We start from the raw sequence: 23,814 nt of genomic DNA on the forward strand, positions 1-23,814 counted from the left end.
CAACCACTATGGGAACCAGAGGGAAAAGACAAATACAATCAGTGAGGTGGTTAATCCTTTATCTGCTGCATCCCAACAAAGAGCCTCACCAGACCGGAAACATCAAACTGTGGCTTGTCTGAAAGGGACACAGACACACACACATTACTTTAATTTCCTGTGGATTTCCCTCACTTTAAACTCTGTATAAAGTACGTTAATATAAAATTGTGCCTAAATGTGCCTAAAACATTGAGGGACAAGGCATCCTAAACTTAATCCAGATAGCACTGACTTGCAATCATTTCCCTCAGAGTTATCTGGCCTCAATTAGAACTGATTCTCTCAGGACCCCAGCAATCTCCTAATTTAAACCTATTCTAGATTTTAGCTCACTGTTAAAAAAAAAAAATCCATCCATCGATTCTAGCTGTTAGGCAGAGTACATCCTTCATCTTTCACCAGGCAAACACAGACAGAGAGACAGAGAGGCACACACTCATATTCACACTAAGATTCAACAGTTTGCCTCAAATGCATGTTTTCAGATTATGGAAGGAAACTGGAGGTCAAAGAAAACCCCACATACACAGGAGAACAGGGCGATGGGGGTGAGGAGCCCATCCCAACTGGTTATGGGTGGATTGTAGCATTTTCTTCTCATTGGGGGTGCCTTGCTGTTTTGATCCTCTTGTTTCCTTTTCAATCAATAAGATCAATCAATCCCTAAAATCCCGGCAGGATTTCCAGAGAAGACGATGTTCTGTTACCTCTGTTAGAACGCTATATCTCACATGTCATGTAGTCCCTAAAAGGCTCTTTCATCTCAGTAAGTAATCGCCTTTGATTGGTGCGAGCCCTCTCCGGCCATGTGGATGTGAGCTCCACCCAGCCCACTCTGACTGGCACCTCCACAGCCTCTCCACAGTGGGCGGGTCCGGGACTCTTTAGGACCCAGTGGCTCCTCCAGCGAGGCAGCAGCGAGCTCCGCTCTCAGACTGAAGCAGACAAAGGCGAGGGGAGAGACGGCGTGCCGCTATCCTGCAGCATCGACTCTTACATCCACTCCCCCCTCACGCACACACACTCATACAGACACACACACACACACACCCTTCACTCTGCAAGCTGCGACGCAGGTGAGTCCGCCACTGGGTGGGATTATCCACACACTACTTCTTTTTCGATACACTTTAAATTGTCATGATCTGGACTTGGATTGAGTGAGTTGAGATACTCTTTGTATCTTTTTTGTGTAGATGAGGTTGTTTTAGATGGGTTTTTTTCCCCCCTTGGTGATTTGCGTGGGAGCAGGTGGATTGTGAGTAGGTGTGTAGGAGTGTATGTGTGTGTGTGTGTGTGTGTGTGTGCGCACACCCAATCTGCTTTTCTTTTTTTAAAATTCGTCCTGAAGGGGAAAAAAAAAAATGCAATTAAAGCTCCTGCTCTGCCATGTGGATTCACTGCATTTCATAAATAAGAAGTGCAGTGTGAGGAAAGTTTCCTCTTCCCTTTGTGGCTGGGATTTTGAAGCTCATTTGTGGGAGATGCTGGATGTATTTGGATGAAGATGAGATGTTGTGTGGGTGGCTCTGTCAAGAACACAAAACCAGCCCCAAAAAGAAAAAGATATCAATGACACCACACTTTGTTGCTGCAGTGCTACCGGACGGCTCAATGAATTACTGTGGGGATTACGCTGACATTCAGTCTTTTGTTCCAATCACAAATCTAAAGCACATTACATGTGTGCCACGTGTTTTCTTGCTGGAAATGGGTGTATTGTGGAGATGCAGGCTATTTTGTGGACTCGGGTGTGTGGAGAATGGGCCTGCTGCAGCAGGAGCAGGGGATGGTGATGTCACTCTGAAGGCAGGGACCCTGCCTCAGACAATGGACTGTCCTCACCGATGCTCCACATGGGGACTGGTCACTCTTTTTTAGCTCTGCCCATCAGTGCAGCAGATGGGCTGGAAACCTGGCCTTTGTCAGCTGAGGAGCACCCATTCCACTGCGGTCCCACCCCTGTCAGCACGCCTGTCATAAAACACCAGATCAGCAGCTTGGACAGGGTGAGCCTGATGGGAGGGCCCAGCCACATGGATGCTTGTTGGCAGTGGTTTTTTATTTTTTTTTTCTTGCCTGATTTTCAGTGAAGTCTTCGTTTGTTACTATGCAAGATTGAAGACATTAAATTGTGAAGGGCCATGCGTGATGGCAGACATAACACCTTGTGTGATTAATTGGTTAACATGTTGGTTTGTCATGTTTCTTCCCACACACACATTTCTGGTTATGAGAGGAACTACAACTTTAATGTCTAATCCTCCTCCTATGTATTAATTTGATAAGTATGTTTAACAGCCCAAAAGCAAAATTGTCATGTTGGCAAACCTAAATAATAAATGAGCTGATAAAATGGCTGGTAAATATCATCTCAACCATTGGACCAAATTCCTGTTGTTTTTCCTATTCACTTCTAATCTGAAGATATATATATATATATATATATATATAATCCTTTTCAGTTTTAAACATGACGGAGGAATCTTGAGTAGTGGCATTGTGTCTTGTGAAATCACAGAAAATATTGTCAAATCAATTGAAGACACCATGACCTGTGGTAGTAGTGAGTGACCGGCCTGCCTGATTCTGACATTTCTACCATTGTGCTTTCCTCTGGTTGGAAACTGTGAACAAGAGCATCATCTCTTTGGAGCAGGGCTTTACAATTTGCATGGTTAGGTTCGTCTTTTATGTGGCTGGGTGTGGGTGTTTGAGATTTGTCCGTGTTTGAAAGATATAGGTCGCTGAGTGTTTGTGGCTTCGAAAGATTCATTTGTGGTCATCGGACAGGAGATTAGAAGAAAGAGAGACTACTCTCCATCTAGACAAGCTCATCCAGACAATGGCCAGTCCTTCTCAAGACATTAGAGATTTATTTATCTGACAAACAGGTTCATAATTTGCATGTCACTTCAAGAAGCAGGAAGACGCTCTTATGGCTTTTATATCGTTCCTTGTATTTCCTTGAAATAAAGATAGAAAACTCTTGTACTCTTAACGGTTTGCTTTAATAATTAACACCCCTCAATGAATCCATTACTTCTACTCAACTCTACACTGAGATCCAACACCCCTCACTGCTTGTAGTTTTTACATAATTCAGTATTGGCTCAAGTATTTTAGATCTACTAATTTCCATATTCAGTGTTTTCGTCACATAATATTTCACCGACTGAGGTTCAAAAAGTAGATTTGCAGGGATTATTATCGATACTTAAAAATGTCTACAAGTTATTCTTGTAAAAACTACATTGCTGATGGTACTGGTGGGGCGAATATACACATTTACCTTTTAAAAAAAACCACACTCATACCGTTGGTGAAATTTTGCAGATCAGTTGCTTGAACCAGAGAACAAGTTGACAAAATGTTTGATCAGAAGATTTTTTTTTCTTTTTCATAAATACTTAACAGCTAAAGTTTGCAGTTGGCTGTTTGCCAGGTACTGATTCATCAGTGTGACTGAGACAGCTGTTCACAGGTGTGTGTCTGTGTGTGTGTGTGTGTGTGTGTGTGTGTAGGTGGTGGAAGATGAGAAGGAGACGTATGGTGTGGGTGTCGCATAACAGATGAGACAGTATGACTCTGCTGCGCAGCAATGTAGACCCATACCAGTTATATAGATGTACCCGATCAATCCTCTTTAACCTCCCACTTCATTGAAGCGTAATCAATTAAAAGCTTGCTATGTGTTTATGATTGTATCTATCGTCATCTTTTCCACTTAAAAAAACAAAAACAAAACCCAAACGACTCAATTACCATTTACTGTTGAGTCGGTAATCATCTAATCTCATCCTGATGTATAATCCTATTTTTGCTCAAGTAAATCCCTGAATTACTTAAATCTTTGGTTTCCTGTTATCTGAACAGCTTTGAAGGGACTTGGATTCAGTGACATTTTGTGACACTGCATTGATTCACATTTGCCGAAGTATACAACCCACAGTAAAGTAGAATTTTATTGTCCTCTGTGAAGCTATATTAGCATCGTATTCAATCCACTGTTTCCCACACCCAGTCGTGACCCCGGTGTATTCACACACAATGCTCTTTGAAGTGGTTGGGTTGTGTCACTGTCTGTGGTTAGACCATGGAACACAGGTTAAGTTGAGTTTGGATTTGGCCAGAGCCTGAAAACTATTGTATGAAGCAAGGTCTTTATAAATACAGAAAATGAACAATTATCTAGCTGTTTGCTCATGAAGGCCTGCTATCGCTGCAGAATTGTAATCTCCTCGGGGTGTGCTTTGCAACAAAACCAGAAGATGGGTGTTTCTGGAGGGGGGCTGAATCACCTTACTGTGCAATTCTGTCATTTTTCAGAAGAAACGGTTGATAAAACAGAAATACATAGTGTTCTATCATTTGAAATGTTTTACATCTTATTATCTTCATAACGTTTGGAGAATCTGCTTTCCTTTCTTGGTATTTGCCTTTCATTTAGTTGACGTTGGAGCATGTGAAGATGGTTTCTATGTTCACCCAAAAACAGTTATCATTATCTTCATAACAATACAAGCAATATCACAAAAGACTGAACAATCAATGTTTTTGACCAATCTCATGGAATCCTGCTGCCCGAGTTGCTCACTTCCTGGGCAGATGTGAGTCGCTGATTTCAAGTGTGGACAAAGGAACAAAAAAAAAAACCCCAACGTGGTTCAGGCAAAGGGGTTATTTGTGTTATATTGAAGGGCTTGTATCTACTGCAAATCATATCGTCAATGAAACTGAACTTTGCCCTGTTTGAAAGTGCTTATTTTTTTTTCACTGTATCCTCCATGTTTTTGGAAGAAGTCTCTGCTATTGTCATCATTTTCATTGCGGCAGAGTGTGACTTCTTGGCTTTCTTGTTCTTTCAGAGTCTCAGGAGGTGACTCACCACCACACATCTGCCAGAACCACCATAACACTCATTCATCATGGAGCTAGACTTTGGACATTTTGACGAGAGGGACAAGTCCTCCCGCACCCCGCGGGGCGGGCGCATGAATGGACTCCCCAGCCCGACGCACAGCGCCCACTGCAGCTTCTACCGCACACGCACTCTGCAGGCCCTCACCAATGAGAAGAAGGCCAAGAAGGTGCGCTTCTACCGCAACGGAGACCGCTACTTCAAGGGCATCGTGTATGCTGTGGCCAGTGACCGGTTTCGCACCTTTGACGCCCTCCTGGCTGACCTCACACGCTCGCTCTCCGACCACATCAACCTGCCGCAGGGCGTCCGCTTCATCTTCACTATTGACGGCATGCGCAAGATCTCCACTTTGGATGAGCTGGAGGAAGGTGAGGCTGCTTCAACCAGATCCACCAGGCATTTCATAAGACTGAACTTAGTAGAGCTGCTTTAGCGAGAACACACCAACGCCTCATATGCTACCATGTTCATGATCTCCAATTTCTAGTCGGTCCTCGTGAGATTAACATTTTAAAATGCAACGATTCTAGTTTCCTCACTGTACAAGCTTTGACCGTTTAGTCTAGACTGCTTTAATCTCCACAGTCATGTACCGTCTTCTAATCTGAAGGCTCACAGTGGAGCAGTTGAGAGATTTGGTCCACTTTGTCAAGCACTACACTCGTAAAACTCTATTCTTTGTTATTGAAAATGTTCACGTCAAAGACGTATGTTCTTCCATACAAAACGAGTCACTGCGACATGATTTGGATTTAATGATTTCCTAGCCTGCTATGAAACTGTCAGGAGATCCTCGTATTTATTTTACTTCAATTGACTTCAAGCTCGGCTGTTAAGTCGGCTTTCCATTCACAGAAATCCTTAGCCGGTCACAACTGCCTGGATCAGATTTTAACTTCTGAAAATGTCCTTCTGTATGTGCTGCAGAAGGGAGTCTATACAGCTGCACATCACTGAACTTACACCGTCAACTTGGATCAGCAATCCATCCTTTTTTTTGAGAAATATGGCACAGAGCAAAATAGTTGACCTTGTATTTCTTTCAGACATATGTGACAGTATGAATTATGGACAGAGAAGCATTAATAAGCAGATAACATTTTGGCTGTGTATCTTCAAAAGTCCAGAGGAAGGTTACAGTCGGAAGTAATTTGTTTGTCTGCTTTCATTTAGAAAAAGTTGCCAAAAAAAAAAAATTTGAATTAATTTTGGCAACTAAATGAAGTCTTGGACGAGATGATGATCCATGTATTGCTTTGAGGAAATTTCTGTGTCGGTGAAGAGAAACATTTTCTGGATATCGATCCTAAACTTGTTTTAGTGGGTGATGAAAGCTGATGACTGCTGCTTTACCCGCAGTCCTCAGTCAAGACGAACGGTGATTAGTTGCTTCCCCAGAATAATTTTAGGAAGGGCTTACTTTGTGGGCTTTCCTTAAAGAAGCAGCAGGAGGAGGACAGAGTGAGTTTGGGTAAATCTGGAAGATAAACTCTTGCTTAATATGGATAAAATGAGGAGATCACCTCTACTGCCCGAGCTGCTTAGAAAAAGATAGGGGTGTGTATGTGGTCTGGGGGGGTATGTTGAGAAGTATGGTAAGTCCTGTGGAGAGTGGGGGGGCATTTCATTGTGCTTCCTCTTGTGGGTTATAATTAATTGCTCAATCTCCTCTGCACAGTGTAATCCGGTTCTGTGTCTTTGTCTTCGCAGTGATTTTTCCACATTTGGCCTAATTGTTGCCTTCTGGTTTCCTTCTTTTGCCAAAATCCCTCTTTCTTTCCATCTTTGTTCCCCCTGCTGTCTGTGCTCTTTATTACCTACCTAAAAAAACTAGAACAGTGCAGTCTACAATGAAGACCATGGTTGATTTATAAAGGATCCCTATTAAAACCGTTACACTCTCCTACAGACACTAAATGTGACCAGAGGTTTGTACCTTTTTAGAAATTGGTCATTTGCTGAGATATCTAATGTCTTCATTTCACTGTAAACCCAACAAGAACAGTTTCATGATAAAATAGGCAAAGGGCTGTTTTGGCTTGTAGTTTAGCTGGGATTGGTCCTTGCATTGCACCATTTCCATGTATGCAACACAATGAAGTTGGCAATATGAGATGAAAATAGTGATTGCATGTTGCATTTGCTGGATTTGTTTGTGCAGTGAAGTCAGGATAGAGGGCAGAGCCTATCAGAGCTGACCAATGGCTGTGATTTCCCCAAAGGCCAGTCTTTGAAAATAACTCTGGACCATTTTCTATTCAAATATTTAGATCCTATACAGCAGCCATCGTTTTGACTCATTGACTCTTCCTGTTGCACTTCTTCCTCCTCCTCCTGCTACAATAACGATCAATGAAATCGGATTTGTGTTGAGCCAGAGATCGGAAATAACATTAAGGGAAACCAGATAGCCACATGTTTTAGTTTTGGTTTTTTTCCAGACACAACCATTCAAACCTCATTTTGAACTTTGAAACTAATACCAACTGTAATACTTTTTTTGTATTTATTTATTTATTTTAATCAGGATTAATTTCAGGATTTGAAAGCTGACACTTCAGTTCTCTGGCTGGTCTTGATAGTTTGTGAAGGTTCGGATATTTCAGATATAGTTCACACTCTGGGACTCTCAGGTGTCACAGCTAAATAGCTTAGTGTGTCACAACACACTAACCCAATTCCTCTTTGCCTCCACAGGGGAAAGCTATGTTTGTGCATCAGAGAACATCTACAAGAAAGTTGACTACACAAAGAACGTCAACCCCAACTGGTCTGTCAATGTCAAGGCCTCGGCGAGCCAGAAGAGCATGCAGTCCCTGGCTGCCAAGGCCGCTGGTGATTCCAGAGAGACCAAGGACTTTGTTCGACCCAAACTGGTCACGGTGATGCGCAGCGGGGTGAAGCCGCGCAAAGCCGTCCGCGTCCTGCTCAACAAGAAAACGGCGCACTCCTTCGAGCAGGTGCTCACCGACATCACAGAGGCCATTAAACTCGAAAGTGGCGTGGTCAAGAGGATCTACACGCTTGATGGCAAGCAGGTACGTTACGCCTCCGGCTTACGACACGCTGTCGGTGAAACACATTGGATTACAAAGCAGCAAAAGGAAAGCAGGAAGCTAAGTTATGTGTGGGGGAGAAATGTAGAAGAAGAGGGACAAAACCTTCCCTTTCATTCTTCTTTCAACTTTTATTCCCTTTTGAGATGGACTCATTTGATCTGCTTCCTATAGGTTGGTCCTAAAGTGCAGGTAACAATCACACTATAGGTCCATTAGAACAACTTTCAAACACGCTGACCTCTGGTCTTTATTCTGACTTTCATATTCACTCGGCTGGTTCAGTTCGTGTCCTGTCCTCCAGCCTTTGTTGTGGAGTTCGTGGTTTTCTAGGCCATTAGCTTGTCTGTTTAACTGTCAGTGAATTGCTTGGAAGTCCTGGGAAGTTCTGACTTCCACCCCGTGTGGTCGTGCACAAAGAACCAAGCCTTGTATTGTGATGTTTGATGGCTTTGTTCCTTTTGCTGGTGTTAATACCTGTGAGAATGTGGCCGGAGACAAACCTTTACATCACGAGAGCTCGAATGGCGTCGTCTGGGACTCTTCATTAACCCCGTTTATTCTGGAGTTTCTAAGAACAGATTAACGCTTCGTCATTCAATTTTACTTGTCTTCTCCAAACAGATTCTTATAGTCTGTAAATTAAGCATAAATCACGTCATGTTTTTACATAAAAATTTCAACAAGCAACAAACATTTATGGTTTTTGCGCAACAGGGGCCAGACACTAAAAAAACCAGAGATTGTCTGTTAATGTTGCCGTGAATGAATGTTTGACTTGATCTTCAAATTCATCTCATTTTATAAAATGCAGAAAACTCGGGAAAGGCAAAACATGTTGACATTCCTGTGGATCCAATTGGGAAAAGTAAATATCCGGACCATGTTTTGATAGGTTTGCTTTTAACACAATCAAGTGCAAACTCTGAGGGGGAAAAGCCTCAGAATAAAAGCATTGCAGCTGTTTTACTATCAAGCACATTGGTTTCATGCGTTGACTTGTTCTGCCAATGAAAGCAGGTACACCACTACTGTTAACGCTGTATAAACAACTGCTGAAGTGGAAAAGGCTCATAAAACTTTCTGAACGAGACTCGCATGCTGGCACTATATCTCAACTCCTCCTGAACCTCAATCTGTAGGGAATACTGTTGTTTTCTCAACAGACTGGTTAAGCAAAGAACACATGATTACTTATTCATAGTCGCTCTTTATTGAAGCAGGCATGAAACTTGACTATGACCACGATGCAAGGGCAGCCAGTTGGAAGGTAATGGACAGGTCTGTGAGACGTTGCGCTTACTATAAGCTTGAGTAGATGCGTCTCTCTGATGAAATGGGAATGTGGGGTGACATTTGTTGCGTAGTGTCAACATTGGTGAGAATTATTCATCCTCAGTAGGTGGATCGATCGTTCTCGGTGAAATGTATCCTGCGTATGGATCTTTTCTTTCTTCTTGATTTTGAAACCCTGCATGTAATGGCATAGATGAAGTAGACGTGCTTTCCAGACCGTTGTGAGCCCCAACAAATTAACAAAGATGCAAATGCGGAGCCGGCGTGAAAACATCTGTTCCCCAGCCCTTTCTTTAGTCACGGTTTAATGCTCCCTTTTTCTTCTGTGCCGACCTTCATCCCTTGGATCAGGCATCCTTTAGGTGCTGCACTGCTTTACTTTTATTAATAGGAGCCGAATCACACGTGTCTTGGAGGAGGGGGAGGCACTGAGAAATGATAGATGGGGGAATTTGATTTTAATGCTCTCTCCCAGGGGTGCAGTGTGGCTGCCCCAGGACTCAGACCGGCTTTCTGCTTGAACACCGGAATCATATTGTATGCAAATATGATTGACATTTTTTTCATTTTGTTTGTGCTTAATACCTGTGTTTGCTCACAATTGTAAGAATAACCAACATATGTTGAACATCCCAATCAGAATTTATTGATTCTGTTGCCATCAGTGATATGGATTCTCTTTTAAATTGCTATCTATTGATCTTTGGCCCACGCCAGACTCCCGATTTTCTCTGCAATGCACAGAAATGTGAGCAACGCCGTGCACATGATTGTGGTGTCTTTGTGTGCAGAGGCACACTGCAGCTACTTGGTGGTGGAGGTGATATGGTGGAAAGCAATATTGATGCAGTGCCCGCCCCTCCCTGACTCTGCGCCGATCCTCCGCTTCCTATTCTGCTGCGAGAGCTGCTGGGACTGGTTGCTAGGAGACCACATCCCAGGCACAAAGAGAGCCCAGCTGGTGTGGACCGGTCTGTCAGATACCACATCCTGTAGTGGGTGTGAGAGTTTGCCATCAATGCAAGCCTTTGGTGTTAAAAAAGATCACATGTCATGGGTTTTACCTGTATACATGTGCTGGGGAGGGTTGGGAGTGCTATTCTTCCAATTCTGGCCAAAAGGTAACCTCTCCTCTGCTAAATTATCTCTGAGAGGGATCAAATCGAATGAAGCTACTCGAAAAGAAGACCAGGCAAATAAAACATCAAATTTATAGATTTTAAAATCTAAGTGAAGCAGCCAACTCAGGTAATTTGTCAAGCAAAGTCACTATTTCATGCTCCACGTTCTTTGTCTGATCCCAAGTAGCAATTTCTTTTAAATGTGAAACTCGGAGTCAATCAAAAATAACTAACAGCCTTTGGGATGCATAGATCAAATGATTTCTTTGTGCTTATTAAAGGTTATTTGAAAAATGTGATCAGTCTTTATATTCAGGAGTCAACATGAATGTGGTTTAAAAATAAAAAACCCATTAGAATCGGTAGATTACAATGTATTGATTTTTCTCCTCAAAACATACTTGAAAGCAGTCGTGCAACCCTCCTTGCTTTCTTCAGAAATTCCACCCTGTTTACATTTTTGCATAAATCACCCAATATATTCTGTGTCTGTGAACAATTTTAAACGACTCATTTGCAATGAAAAGGTGCTTCTGGTGGTGCTTTCTGGTATATTTAAAATGGCCACTTTTCATGCTTTGACACTCCTCTTTTCTTTTAGTGCTGTGTAGACTCTAAAGACAGCCTGCCCTCCTCTCTTTGCCAGTGTTGTGAACAAAATCACTGCCATTTTCTCCTTCAAATGCTTTTCAGTTCAGCCGGGAAGGGTGGGGCCAGTGGATTCAGCATTTCCATTCTTACAGCAAATTAGTATCATTTTATCACCAATGATGGTGAGTAATTATTCCCCCCCCCCCCCCCCCAAAAAAAAAACATGCATTACTTGATTTCCCCTGCTTCTAAAGCCTACATTAAATGGGGGAGTGTAATTGCTGGCAGCCATTTTGCATTCTTTTCTTTTCTTTTCTTTTTTTTTTTTGATCGGAGTCTGATTTACATTTAACATCAGAATTACTGGTGAGTTTTTGTCACCATGTGCGTAATTTGTTGAAGGTACATGTGTTGCAGGATGATTTTTCCTGATGTATTATGGTGACGAGTGTGCAGCATTGCAGTGGTTTGTCTGACAGATCCGAGTGCCCATTAATCTGACCCGAGCTTAGGATTTTGCTCATGGCCTTTTTTTTTTTTTTTTTTCTTTCTCTCTCTCTCTCTCTACATTGATTTGTCAAAAAAGAGCCACAGAGTAAAAGAAATAGATGCTTCAGGCGTGCTTCAGGCACAAGGTCACACTGTTATTGTCAGAGAACAAAAGATTCTGTCTGCCTTAAGAGTTAAAGGATACGTTGAAGAAAAATCTACACTGAATAAGTGAAGGATGCCAGCGTGAGTTCAGGGCTTCTTAACGAGTAAAATACGGCCAGTAATAGGCAAGAAAAGCCCGTTTTTCTGTGGTTATCAGGGCTCTTGCAGTCTGCCTGCTCTTTGCTATGCTGCAGAAGCAGTTGTCATGGCAATAAGCTGCGCCGTGATGGATTCAGTTTGTGACAATGCCTGTAATACGCTGAGTGTGCTCTTTACATTGGGTCTTACCTGCCTGCCCTTCTTCTCCCTCGTCTGTCAAGAGCTCACTGCGCCCACGTCTCCCTCGCAGAGGCGGTGAAGCGGAGGCAGACTATGAGGCTGACAGAGGGGCGTGGCCCCTCCCCGTCTCAAGGCACAGGAGACCGTGTTCATCCCTACTGCATGAATCTCCCAGCAGCCCCGCTTCCCCGCACATATACCACATCAACAAGTGAGCATGACCTGAGGGGGAGAGGAGGAGGAAGCACAATTTAATAACACCGAGGCCACATCAGTCAGCCAAATGGAAAGCCTGCTTCCTCGATGTTTCGGGGGGGGGGTTAAAAACATCAGGCACCAGCTGGTCCCCATGACTGTGCAGATATTGCCGCCTAACTCGCTCATCTATGATCCAAATGCATCCGGAGCACCTACAGTAACGCAGGGACGTGATGCTGCAGTGCAGAGGTCACAGAGAGGTCAGGAAGGCAACTACATGTAAAGCAAATAGCCTTCATAATTTCCGTTTGTTAGATTTTGAATTTCATCCCTAGATTCCAGACAACCGGGCATATTTTTCACACTTCGTCTCCATTTTGTCTGTTTCAACAAAGGTTTTCTCAGACATTGCAGTGTGTGTTTCGGAGGAGTGTTCCTCTCTGTGCAGAGGCGCTCGTATCGATCGGGTCTGTGTGCCGACAGTGAAAGCGGTGGTGTGGGTGTTTCCCCTTGGGTTGCAAAGCAACTCTGATGAGCTCTTTTTCACCATTGGCCATTTTTTTTTGGTTCAGTTTCCTCTCACATATTTCAGTGGTGCAGTGAGACAACAATATCACAGCTCTCGCCTTCCTCTTCACCTGCTCGTCTTCCTCTGTGCTCGGCCGACATCCAATTTCCTATACATACCCCCAAAAAAGCGCAGACAAAGATAAACCTCTGCAGTGTGAAACTACTTTATTTCAGGACTCATTTGTTCTACTCAACAAGATATGGTTCAGTTTTCAGATCTGTATGGATAGAAAAGAAAACACTCATGTAGATTCAGGATTTCTTCCTCGTAGTGTCTTTTATTGCTTGACACATAATCCTATATTTAATTCTTGTGATTAACAGTTTCCTGTCTCGTTATAGGTTGTGTTATGTCCTTACTGTTTGTCAGGTAAATGCTTGTAGGTGAATACATTGTCATGCTCAGCTGGATCGCTGCACTCCTGTCCCAGATCAATCAAATGAGGCTTTGTCAGCTTTCAAAGTAGACAGATGCTGGAATTGTCAGTCGGTCATTCATTTGAACACCAACTGTGCATCTGAAAGGAGGAGCTGCAGTCAATACAAGCAGCTCAAATCACTGCCTATATCATACCGTATGCCTGACACTCGCAGACACTAACTTCTTTTTTTAACGTTCTGAATGATTTCATGCATGTCTTTGTTTATAATGATTTTTATGATGGAAAGAACTGATATTATACTGTGACTTCATTATATCAAGATTTACATCAACAGCATACCACTGCTCCAGCAGTCTTTCAAGGACACCCCAATGGCAGCTGCAGTGCAAGGTGCCGGACACCCCATTGGGAGATATTTAGAAGGGGGATATTGGGAGTGGAAGATGACCCACTCCGCTATAGCTGAGACACAGTTGCCTCAAAATATTCTGAGCTGTATATTAAATTTCTCTCAAATTTATTTCAAAGAACTTGTTGCCTAAAGTTTAATGAATGCCCCACATGAAAAGTAAAGAATCTACTTCCGCTACACAACGCTCCTCAGTTAATGCGACCATCTTCACCTCATGAAATGTCTGGGTTACGTGGACAATTGGCCCGAGTCGGACTGAAGGACTTCTGAATAATTCAGTTGCTTGTAGATGGTGGGTCCCTGCATAGCTGCTGGTTGTGTTAGTGGGGTTTTTTTGGGGGGTCATGTGGTCCTGACAGCTGGTGAGGCTGAGATTAGGGATGGGCTTTGTGGGACAGAGGGTGGAGGGCACCTGGAGTCTGAAAAGAGCCAGTTTTATGGAAAAACCCTGACAGATACACTGAGCTGACTTATATATGTTTTAGTTTGTATGAAATGTGACAGAGCTTTTGGTAACATTTAAGTTTTAATTGCATCGGGTAGTTGCAGATAAATTTTGTTATGACCACATAAGTGAGGCTGACCTTTTCAGGATGCTTCTTAACCCAAATCTAAATATTCACGTGCTCTTTCACTATGCCTGCTGTGTTTCAAAGGGTCTGTGACATTTCATGTTTGAGCCGATCCTATGCAAAGCGGAGCCATTTTAAGAGCCAAGTGCAGATTGACGTCTGCCTGAACTTCACTGAAGGCTACAGTCGCTATTTAATCTATCAGTCTGTTTCCCAAATGAGAAGAAAATCGGTTCATGGTTTTCTTTCCTGTCCAGTTTATTACTCTAATGATGTTAATAATGTTCCTTTTTAAATCTTCACACATGCTTTATGCACATTAACCTTGTTGAATCTAAACAAAAGCGTTTTTTCTAACTTTTCTATAACAAAAGCATGTAATTGAAGTTGGATTTAACTGATGTACCATATACAAAGAAAACAGGTTGATCATTGAATGTGCACATTAGAGCCAGCTGATTGTGTCTGCAGGTTGACTCTGTATGAACCGTATGGTGGCTTATTTAGAAGTGGTCAGAGATCAGAACTGTGATGGGATGGTTAATGTGGATCTTAAGTGATCCCTGATGGGAAATAGGATTAGCGGGATTGCTTAAAGGGATTCATTGTCTTTGCAACGGACTCTTAAGGAGGATGGAGGCTTTATAAATCGTGGAGTTTAACATGAGTCATCTCATAGCTGGCTTCTTTCTAAATTGGACCTTTGACCAGATCAGAGATTATATTTCTTTAAAGCTTCACAGCCAGAGAAAGCTCAAATAAATAGACTTCCATCTCAGATTTGTAGGAGAACACTTAAAAGACACAAGTTTATTCTTTCAAGTTTGACAAACATCTTTGGTTTGAGTATTTTCTTTTTCATATTGATTTTTTTATTTTTTTTTGTCCAACAGGATGTTCAACGATTATGAAATTTGGCTGTGCGACAAGCAAAGTCATTTTTTGAAAAGAAGTTTCAGTTAAGAAAGATTAAGGTGGCAGTCTGTTGGATAAACACTTTATCCTTTTAATAAATGTCTGTTCTTAAAGCTATTAAAACATGGACCAGCCTCCCGCCACATCGTAGCCCTCTTTCATCTCCTCTCCCTCCCTCTGCCCGCTGGCCTTGAGGGGGAAGACAGCACGTTGTAATGTTTCCATCTTATGATTAACTGTCAGGTGCCCTTGTTGCTGCATTGCAGTTTAACCTAATGAAAGTAACATTTATCTAATCTCTTGATAATGAATGCTGAAGAGAACCGAAACGCGTAGCCTGTAAATTAGCCCAGGCTGTAAACTCGATTAGATTTCGCTCCCCGGAGTCAAAACACCGTCTCTGGGCTTCAGCAGAGATCGGCCAGGCCTGTATCCGGGGAATCTTGTGGGACGCAGAGAGGGTACAGCTGTTGAATGCCACGCCACAGAGTCACCACCACACACTTATAGCTCGTCTAGCAGGACAGAGAACCAACATGGCAGCTGCTGGGGTGGGGAGGTCCCAAATTATCTGCAGCTCATAGTTTAGCTGTGTATCACAAAGGAACCCATGATGCATCTTAACTATCCTGGCATACGTCCCGACACAGGGTTATCTTAGTAACTCCAGACTGCTGAGACACCAGGACAAAGAGACATGATTTAGTGAAATCAGCATGTTTTGAAGGGGGAAAAGCATCACATTTGCCCTGTGAGTAAAGAGTGAGTCGTCGGCAGCTCAGTTACTACTACTCGATATGTCTCCATAACATTATTCTTATAAGTGAGGATGAAAACTGTCAACAGGTGTTGAAAGGCAAACTGTAAGGTCAGCTCAGAGGCTTTGTAACAAATCCCATCTGTATAAGAAAGAAAAAAGGAAGCTGTTTCCCTGAGTAGTTTTTAATCGGCGTGTCCGAGCTGGTAACAGGGCTTTTAAAATGGAAAGCAGCAGAGAAGGTGTGGCCTTAAGACATCTGTCCACTAACTAGGCCATATTGTGTCAACAGCTGCTGGAGTCTGAAAAGGCCCCGAGGAAGGAAGTTGAATAATTTGGGCATTACTGTGAAGGTGTAACAATATCATCTCTGTGTGAGCTTTTGTCTGCCTTTTGTGTGTGTGTGTGTGTGTGTGTTTTGTTACATGAGCTTAGTGTAGCTAAAGGCATGTTAGCATGACAACACGTAAAGGCAGCCTGCTACATCCTGGAGCTTTTCATGGCACACTTTTCTGTCTGGAAATCCATTGACATGGTGCCAAATGTTAACAAAGTTTGTTTTTTCAAAAATCTGACGAGTTTAAAATCTGGCAGGGCAACACGGTGGAATGATGTAGAGCACGCTGGTATAATCAACCAGGAAGTTCGAGTCATGTTGACAAAAACATACCATGTTGTAATAATAATTTGATCAAATTGAGTCATTTTAATTGAAGTACCTGGAAATAAAGGTATTTTGTTTTTTGTTTTTTTGCTGGAAATGTGGCCAGTAGGAGTCATTCTGCAGCAGTGAGAGACAATGGATGGATGAGAGGAGGTATTATGATACCAGAGGCATTCCAACGTTTTCTGGGCTCTGTCTTCATAGGTTACCTGTCTTCAAGATTTCTTCGGTGAGGACGACGTCTTCATCGCATGTGGTCCGGAGAAATTTCGCTACGCACAGGACGACTTCTCTCTCGATGAGAATGGTGAGCACAACCACTTTTGGCTGTTTCGTAGGAACTGATATCAAAATCAGCTTTGTGCACTATGAAGTATGTGCTTCATAATAATCGTGCAGTAATATTGAGCGAATGCAGTGCTAACAGGGTAATACCTATAAGAGGCAATGACGCCCACAGATGTCTCCATATATGACAATTCCCTCAAACTAATCCTGATACATCAAGGGAGGCCCACGCAAACATAGAGGGAGGCCTGTTATCTGCAGCCGGCAGCAGGGTGAAGAAAAAGCCGAAGAAGAGGAGCCATTAATCTGTCCGGTGACGGGTTTAGGCCATCTGATCTGTTGGTGCTGATACTGCTGAGAAGTCGAGGAGAGAAAATGTAAAACCCGTTCTCTCAGAGTCTTTCTTGCTCCCTGCAGTGCCTATTTTAAGAAGCTCTTTCAACCTGAACTCCTCAGTATGTTTTCATGCCTTTTAATCTAAACGGAGCACTGATGCAGGCTTTATACATCATTACTTTTCCTTATATTGGCTTTTTTCCCTGTTCAGATCAGGGAAGGATAGAGATGCCAGATCATTTTTAATGATGTTGGTCAGTTGCTCCTCATATACTCCCTGATGGAACCAAAGCCAAATTGTTTCTCTGAGGTTGTAATAACCTCGGGGGCCAAGGCTGAATAAAATGGCAGAGCGTCTCAAGCATGGAGACGTCTGAGTTGGATTCGGTAAATTGGAGGGGGGGAAGCCTCTCTGTGATAGATCACATGGATATTACATTACAATAAGTGCATAAAAGAACTCCATCAATCTCAAGGATTTATGGTTGAGATCTGATGATTTGGAACATGTTTCTTCACCGAGGTGAAGGACCATTGTTACATTTTGCCGTGATTTTAGCGACGCGATATTCTATACTTTTGTCTCGGGGAAGGATAAACGGTTGAATATACTTATACAATCGAATGGTTTTTGCTTTTTAGTTTTATTTGGCACGATTACAAAAATAGCTTCAAATCCCTTGCGGTTACTTTTCACAGTACTTATGTTGATACCAGTATGCAGACATGCTGACGGAGAGAAACACACATATACCTGCCGCTCTCTTTATGCAGCCACAACATCTATCGAAGCCAACAAGGAATCTGATAGACTTGGCGGGGGTCTATTTTGAGACCAACTGAACAAACCAGACAAGCTGCCAGTCTTTAGTATCGTCAAAGGCGTGGCGGCACACCTTGCAAACAAGAGCACACGCCTGCGCGTCTGTATTTAGTCATGTGTGAAGGTTAAGAGAGGAAGAAGAGAGACATGGTGCGATCCCAGGAGATGGAGGGAGGACAGAGAGTATAATTAGCATCAAAAGTGGAAGAGGGGGAAGGAGAGGGAGGAACGAGAGAGCCTGACAGTACCATCAGAGGGGGGAATGGAGAGGGAGGAGATGCATTGTCTGGAGTCTGTCTATCCTGATTAATACAGTGACCCAGAATACAATACATGCTGTTTTATATGATTTTTTATTTTTTTTTTAAATCGATAGATTTTTAGAATTATTTTTGTGAAACCTTCCTTGGTTATATTGTTTTAAAGAGGATAAATGGTTGATTAAAATTGGGTGTCTGTAGTACAGTTTTGTTGTTTTTTCTTTAAGTGATTTATTCCCAGTAATTTTGCAATTAAAGAGATGCATAAAGGATTTGCAACGTTCTCTTCTTTCCACAGAGTGCAGAGTGATGAAGGCCAAAGCTCAGCGTGGCTCAAAGAGTCCTGCTCAGATCATCCGCAGCAAGTCTCCTGCTGAGTCAAGTGAGCATGTTTATTATCTCACCCACACTGTTCACTCTGCCAGACACTGACCACACCTCGGTAGAACTCACAACAGTGGTCGGTAGAAGATGGCTGACGCCGTCTTCCAATGAGACATATTCAGGCCAAAATCAATTTGATCATATCTGTGACTGGTTTGTCTTTAGCAGATCAGGAGTTCCAGGTTATATCCATAGATGAAGTTTCTGTCTGTGTACTCTGGCTGCGTCTGACAGCTGGAGTCAGATGGTTTTTACTGGACAGTCCAAATGACACCGACTCGTTAATCTGGGGACGACACCTCGTGAAAACCCTTTTATCCTCCAGAATAGAAGCAGTAAAAACCCAGCCTTTGTTGATTGGAGCTAATCTGTTGAAATATAATGCATCAGTGCTAATGAAGTTTCTTTCTTGAGAAGTACATGAATAAAACATCAAAAGTAAACAAAGACAACATGAGCAGCTTTCAGCCGTTTGTGAGACAATCGGGCATTTTAACTTTTAACTATTATCCAGGAGGCAATGAAGCACAGGGACTCAGCTGTTGGTGGATGCTTGAATGCTCCATGTAAATGACTCCTACCACTGAGATATGGAGATGTTCTGCACCTGGAAGTTATAGTGTAACAGCCGCACCACGAACAATTTCTATTAGTGGCCTATTTCAGTTACGCACATAAAGCTGAAATAAGGGGAAATGTAATGAATATGGCTGATCCTCCATTGTGTCTATACAGGAGTTGAGTTTAGAGTTAATTGCTAGTTTCTCTCCCCGCCAGGAGTCCAAGAAACCGTCATAATCTAAATATGTCACCTCTACTGGATGAAATGGTTTTAATCCCTTTGAAAGGCCTTTTAGTTGTCAGTTTTTTTTTTTTTTCTTAAGATGGCAGATGGTTGGCCAGAGTGACAGAGAGGCAGTAAACTGAGTGTTAACCACCCCTGCAGAGCTCGAGAGGTCAGCATGGAAATGATGGGGTTATTTATGTTTATGACTTGACGATGTAGACCCACTAAAAGCGGGATTGGCTTGTATGATGGTATCTCTTTCGGAAATGGATAAGACATGAAACATCACATGTAATCAAAGAAGGAAATGTTTCTTTAAATCCTAATGGGCTTGTTTAGAAAATAATTACCGGTTGTCAGCACAGTTAACCTGATTCCACATTAACATAGAAAGAAAATGCTATGAAGAATCATTTCATGTCAATTATATTTACATATCTTGTGTACATTTCAATTTGAACAATGGGAATTATCTAACTATTTAAGTGGTAGAAATTTGACACACTGGGCTATTTAATCGAGGTCTGGTTCCTTGAATGCATTTCTCCCATAAACCTGCTGAGACTGGTTCGAAGAAGGGCTGTGGAGTCCGGACCCGCTCTCACATCTCTGATTTGCCAAAACACACTCACTGACACATCCACTCTGGCCAGCATATGAAATCAGAAGGTTGTGTAGGGTCCGATCTGGATTTCAGAAAGTGTTTCATTCTGGGTTTATTGAACACCTTTTGAATCTAATATTGCCAACAGCAGGGAAAGCCTTCGTCACTGTATTCCTGTCATTAAAACACTGATATATTATGATGTTGTATTAAGCACAGATGTTGAATAAATTAACCAAATGTAGAACTCCAGAGACAAACCATTTGCAGTGTGAGCTGCTTCTTCCTGATGTATAGAATAAGGTCAGTCTGTCCTACTTACAGCCGAGTGTCTGGATTGAGGGCTAAACACATTTAATCAGAGACCAGTCTGTGTGCGAGAGCTAAAAATGAACAGATACTCAGATTTCAACATGCAGAAACACTCGTTTCATTTTGGCTTTGCAAGTGTTTAAAATTCTTGTATTTCTGCGTCTTTGCCTGAATAGCGTCATGAAGCCAGCAACTTAACAATTACACGGTTTCCACGTTTTTATTTTTAGTGGCTTAAAGTTAACACAGGCCATCTGGCTCATAGTCTCCACCAGTCTTTTCATCACTTCTAGACCAAAAAAAAAACAAAAAACCTGAACACACTCTGCTACATTGGTGCACACTGCTCTTAGGTATGAGCACAATGGTGATCACAGAAGATCCTAGCAACGTGGCAGGATGCAGAGCGAGTGAATAAAATGCCATTTAAACCAATGGAGAGCTCGTCCAACCTGGAGCAAAAAAACAAAACAAAAAAACTTTGTGCTGCAGCCAAGTGAGGCCTGCTGGGCTGACATTTCTCTACACTTTCTAATCCACACTACTGTTTACCTTATTCCCCCCCCTTCTGTCTATTTTCTTTCTTTTTTTTTTTTTTACTCTGTGCGCACTCTCAGCCAACGGGACCGGCTCCAGCAGCCAGCTCTCCACCCCGATTTCCAAGCATTCCCCCACCTCCACCCCCACCAGTCCAGCCCTCAACAACAAGCAGAAGGTACCCGCACCTCTCTTTCTCTCTTGACCGTTCCATTTTGTTTTTCATCGGTTCCTTTTCTCTGAAGACGCTGCTCCTTCCTGTGGAGGGGAGTCATAACGTGCTGCTCTGTGTTTCCAGGATCTCTACCTGCCCTTATCTCTGGATGATGACGATTCCCTCGGTGAATCCATGTAGACTCTCCCCCCTGCAGCCAAGCCTCCCTTTTGGCCTGAAGCACAGAAGTTTGATACCTCTGCTGCTTTCCACCTTCACTCACAGTGCCACATGTTTTTTGAGAACCGCTCTTTTTGTCTCTTTTTTAAGGCCTTTAGCCACCGGGGCTACGACACCATTTGCTGCCTGAGAATAACACTTTTTTTTTTTTTTTAAATCTGTTTCTATAACTTTGTAACACTCTTCAACCAAGGAAGAAAGCCACAAATCTTCAAGAGGGCACACAAGTTCACTGACTCACAATTTCAAAACAATAGCTCACTCTGGTCTCAGACCTTTTAAGTACCGGATGTACTCAGACTTTTGGTATTTCAACTACACAATTCCAAGCAGCAAATGGGTGTTTTAAGGGGTGTTTAGTCAGAACTGACTCAACTTTTGTATCACTTATCGTACTTTTGATGTTCCTCATGTTCCCGCTGTGTCCTTCTGCCTGATCTGATGGCCAAAGGTGTGAAAGGTAATTGTTCCTTGTCGGAGGAAGTCTGTTCTAACCTGCTGTAAATACTGTGTATACCCATAATGACATCTCTGCCCAATGTCCATTGCCGTGCTTCCATAATATCACTACCATGTTACGTCTTTTCATTTGCTCGACCTGATTCAGGGTATGGTCAAAGTAGAAGAAGCCAAAATAAACCCCCTCTCTCTTCTACGGAGGGCGGGGATGTGTGGGATGCTGCTCCTGATTGATGATTATGGATCGCAGGCTAACGCTTTCTCGATGAGAATCCATGTTCTCATACTATTATATATGAATGAGATTATAAAAATCCTACTTTTAAAACAGACATCCAAGGAGTCTTCAAAGTCCTTAAGTTGTAAATAATTGGTATTCCTCTTGTCCAGTCAGAGATGAGGCATAACGAAAAAGCATCCCACGGCTCTTTATGTTGGCGTCTCCTCTAATTTGACCCTCTGCGTAAGACAGTAGGCAATACATGGTATCCTGAATACCCTCTGTGTGATAGTGTCACAAACTGCAGTGCATGATGTTGTTGAAACTTTGGCCATGTAACAAGCTGATCTGAAGGACCTAATGGTAAAAAATAACCAAAGGTAAAAACACAAAAGGTAGGCCCTTTATGTTTTTGAAAAAGCCAACTCAAATTCACACCAGTTTTCTCCTTTTTTTATATTGACAAAGTCTAAATAATTCCCTTTTTGGCTATTTTATTACACTGCCCCTTCGACAGGGGAGTTCACCTCTGAATTTTTATAAGCAAAATAGAGAATAAATAAAAGTATTAAAGCCAATGTTTTTTGACCAAGAATGATGGATATGGGGGGAAATGTAATTTTAATAGCTATAAGGATATTGTGGAGGAAGCACTCCTGGAGTTTTATGCATGTCACATAAAAAGCATCAGATTTTAATCGTGCTCATGCGAAGCAGTTCGTTGCATCAGGGTTACAACTAGTGGTGGGATTTCTCCTGGTTTGCATGGCTCAGCATAGTTCTCTGATATGGGGGGGGGGGGGGGGGGTGATAATAACATAACCATTGTCTAAATCTGCGTGTGGGTTTAAATTGGTTTTTTTTAATAAAGTTTATTATTTATAGTAAGGGTACTTTGTAGTTATTTTCTTTGTTCTAGTTTTACTCGCTCACATGAGCTCTAAACCCGTCTTTGTCTCACCGAGCTTGTGTGTGCAGCTTTTCGAACGCCATAGCGATTTTATCCGTCATCACGACTTGCAGCTCGTGTCTCTAAGATCTACAGAAAAGAGTTTTTCTCAGATTATTTGCTTCAGGGATTGGAGCCTGAGAGATCTCTAAATTGGACAACACTGAAGCACAAAGCAGGGAGCTACTCTAGTTGATCATCAAACAGATGCTTTACTGTCTACTTGCCAGCATTACAATGCGTGACCACAATTATATAAAAAAAAACACACCGAAATGCTGCGCAAGCAGCATCTTTTAAATTGATATCTATGCATTTAGAATCAAAAAAGAAAAAATGTGGTTTAAGAAAGGCCTTTTTTTTTTTATATATACCCAGTATATTATTACAATAAGAACTAAAGCAAATGCTTTTCAATGTAGTTATTTCATTGTGATGGTATGAAAGTTGTGCATCTTGTGAGAGACGTCTTACCTGTTCTGGATGAGCTTTGAATCGCCCGCCTGACGCTGTCAATCCACCTTTCTCCTGCAGGGAGCGCTGTGACACCAGCTAACAATCAGCTCAGTCCAACAGCAGGCACACATCACTGTACCCATCCCTTTTAAACAAAAAAAACAACAAAAAAAAAATAAACATTTGTCGTCATTTTTCTCTCGGATGGTAATTTCTGGAAAAACGTGAATGCTAATTTCTTTTCATTTTTCAACGGCATTCGAAGCATTAACAGCAATTGTTGTCTTGTGTGAACTATCTGTAAACCATTTCAGATGGATGGCTCGATTCATCACCTTCAGTGGTGCCTTTTTTTTTAGGATTCCGTCTTTTGATAAATTAGATTTAAAAAGAAATGAAACGGGACATTGACAACGTGTTTAACAACTCTTTGTAAAACATTTTTAAGCGTCTTAAATGAGGAGACCTCCAGACACTTTGTTTTGTAGAGATACGGGACACTTTATCACGGTGTAAATATGCTCCCTCCCTCTTCTCTTGCATATGTACGCATTTCTGATCGAATGATGAA

At 42.2% G+C, this 23,814-nt stretch overlaps 1 protein-coding gene across 1 annotated transcript; it reads left to right on the forward strand.

Moving 5' to 3' along the window:
* The first annotated feature begins 974 nt into the window (after positions 1-974).
* Positions 975-23,393, forward strand: LOC308122343 (neuronal migration protein doublecortin-like). Its single transcript, XM_080484109.1, has 7 exons — positions 975-1,118; positions 4,911-5,334; positions 7,664-8,004; positions 16,639-16,741; positions 18,440-18,523; positions 20,846-20,943; positions 21,064-23,393. The coding sequence occupies exons 2-7, from the start codon at positions 4,971-4,973 to the stop codon at positions 21,118-21,120; spliced, it is 1,047 nt and encodes a 348-aa protein (XP_080340235.1). The 5' UTR covers positions 975-1,118; positions 4,911-4,970; the 3' UTR covers positions 21,121-23,393.
* Positions 23,394-23,814: the final 421 nt, after the last annotated feature.

Source organism: Lipophrys pholis (assembly GCF_963383615.2).
Source record: "Lipophrys pholis genome assembly, chromosome: 16".
Lineage (NCBI taxonomy): Eukaryota > Metazoa > Chordata > Actinopteri > Blenniiformes > Blenniidae > Lipophrys > Lipophrys pholis.

What these genes read in the sequence shown, in the direction of transcription:
- LOC308122343 (XM_080484109.1), top strand. Translation starts at nt 4,971, where the DNA reads ATGGAGCTAGACTTTGGACATTTTGACGAGAGGGACAAGTCCTCCCGC. An exon ending in TTTGGATGAGCTGGAGGAAG is followed by an intron (nt 5,335 to 7,663) that starts GTGAGGCTGCTT and finishes TTGCCTCCACAG; the next exon opens with GGGAAAGCTATGTTTGTGCA. An exon ending in CCCTCAACAACAAGCAGAAG is followed by an intron (nt 20,944 to 21,063) that starts GTACCCGCACCT and finishes CTGTGTTTCCAG; the next exon opens with GATCTCTACCTGCCCTTATC.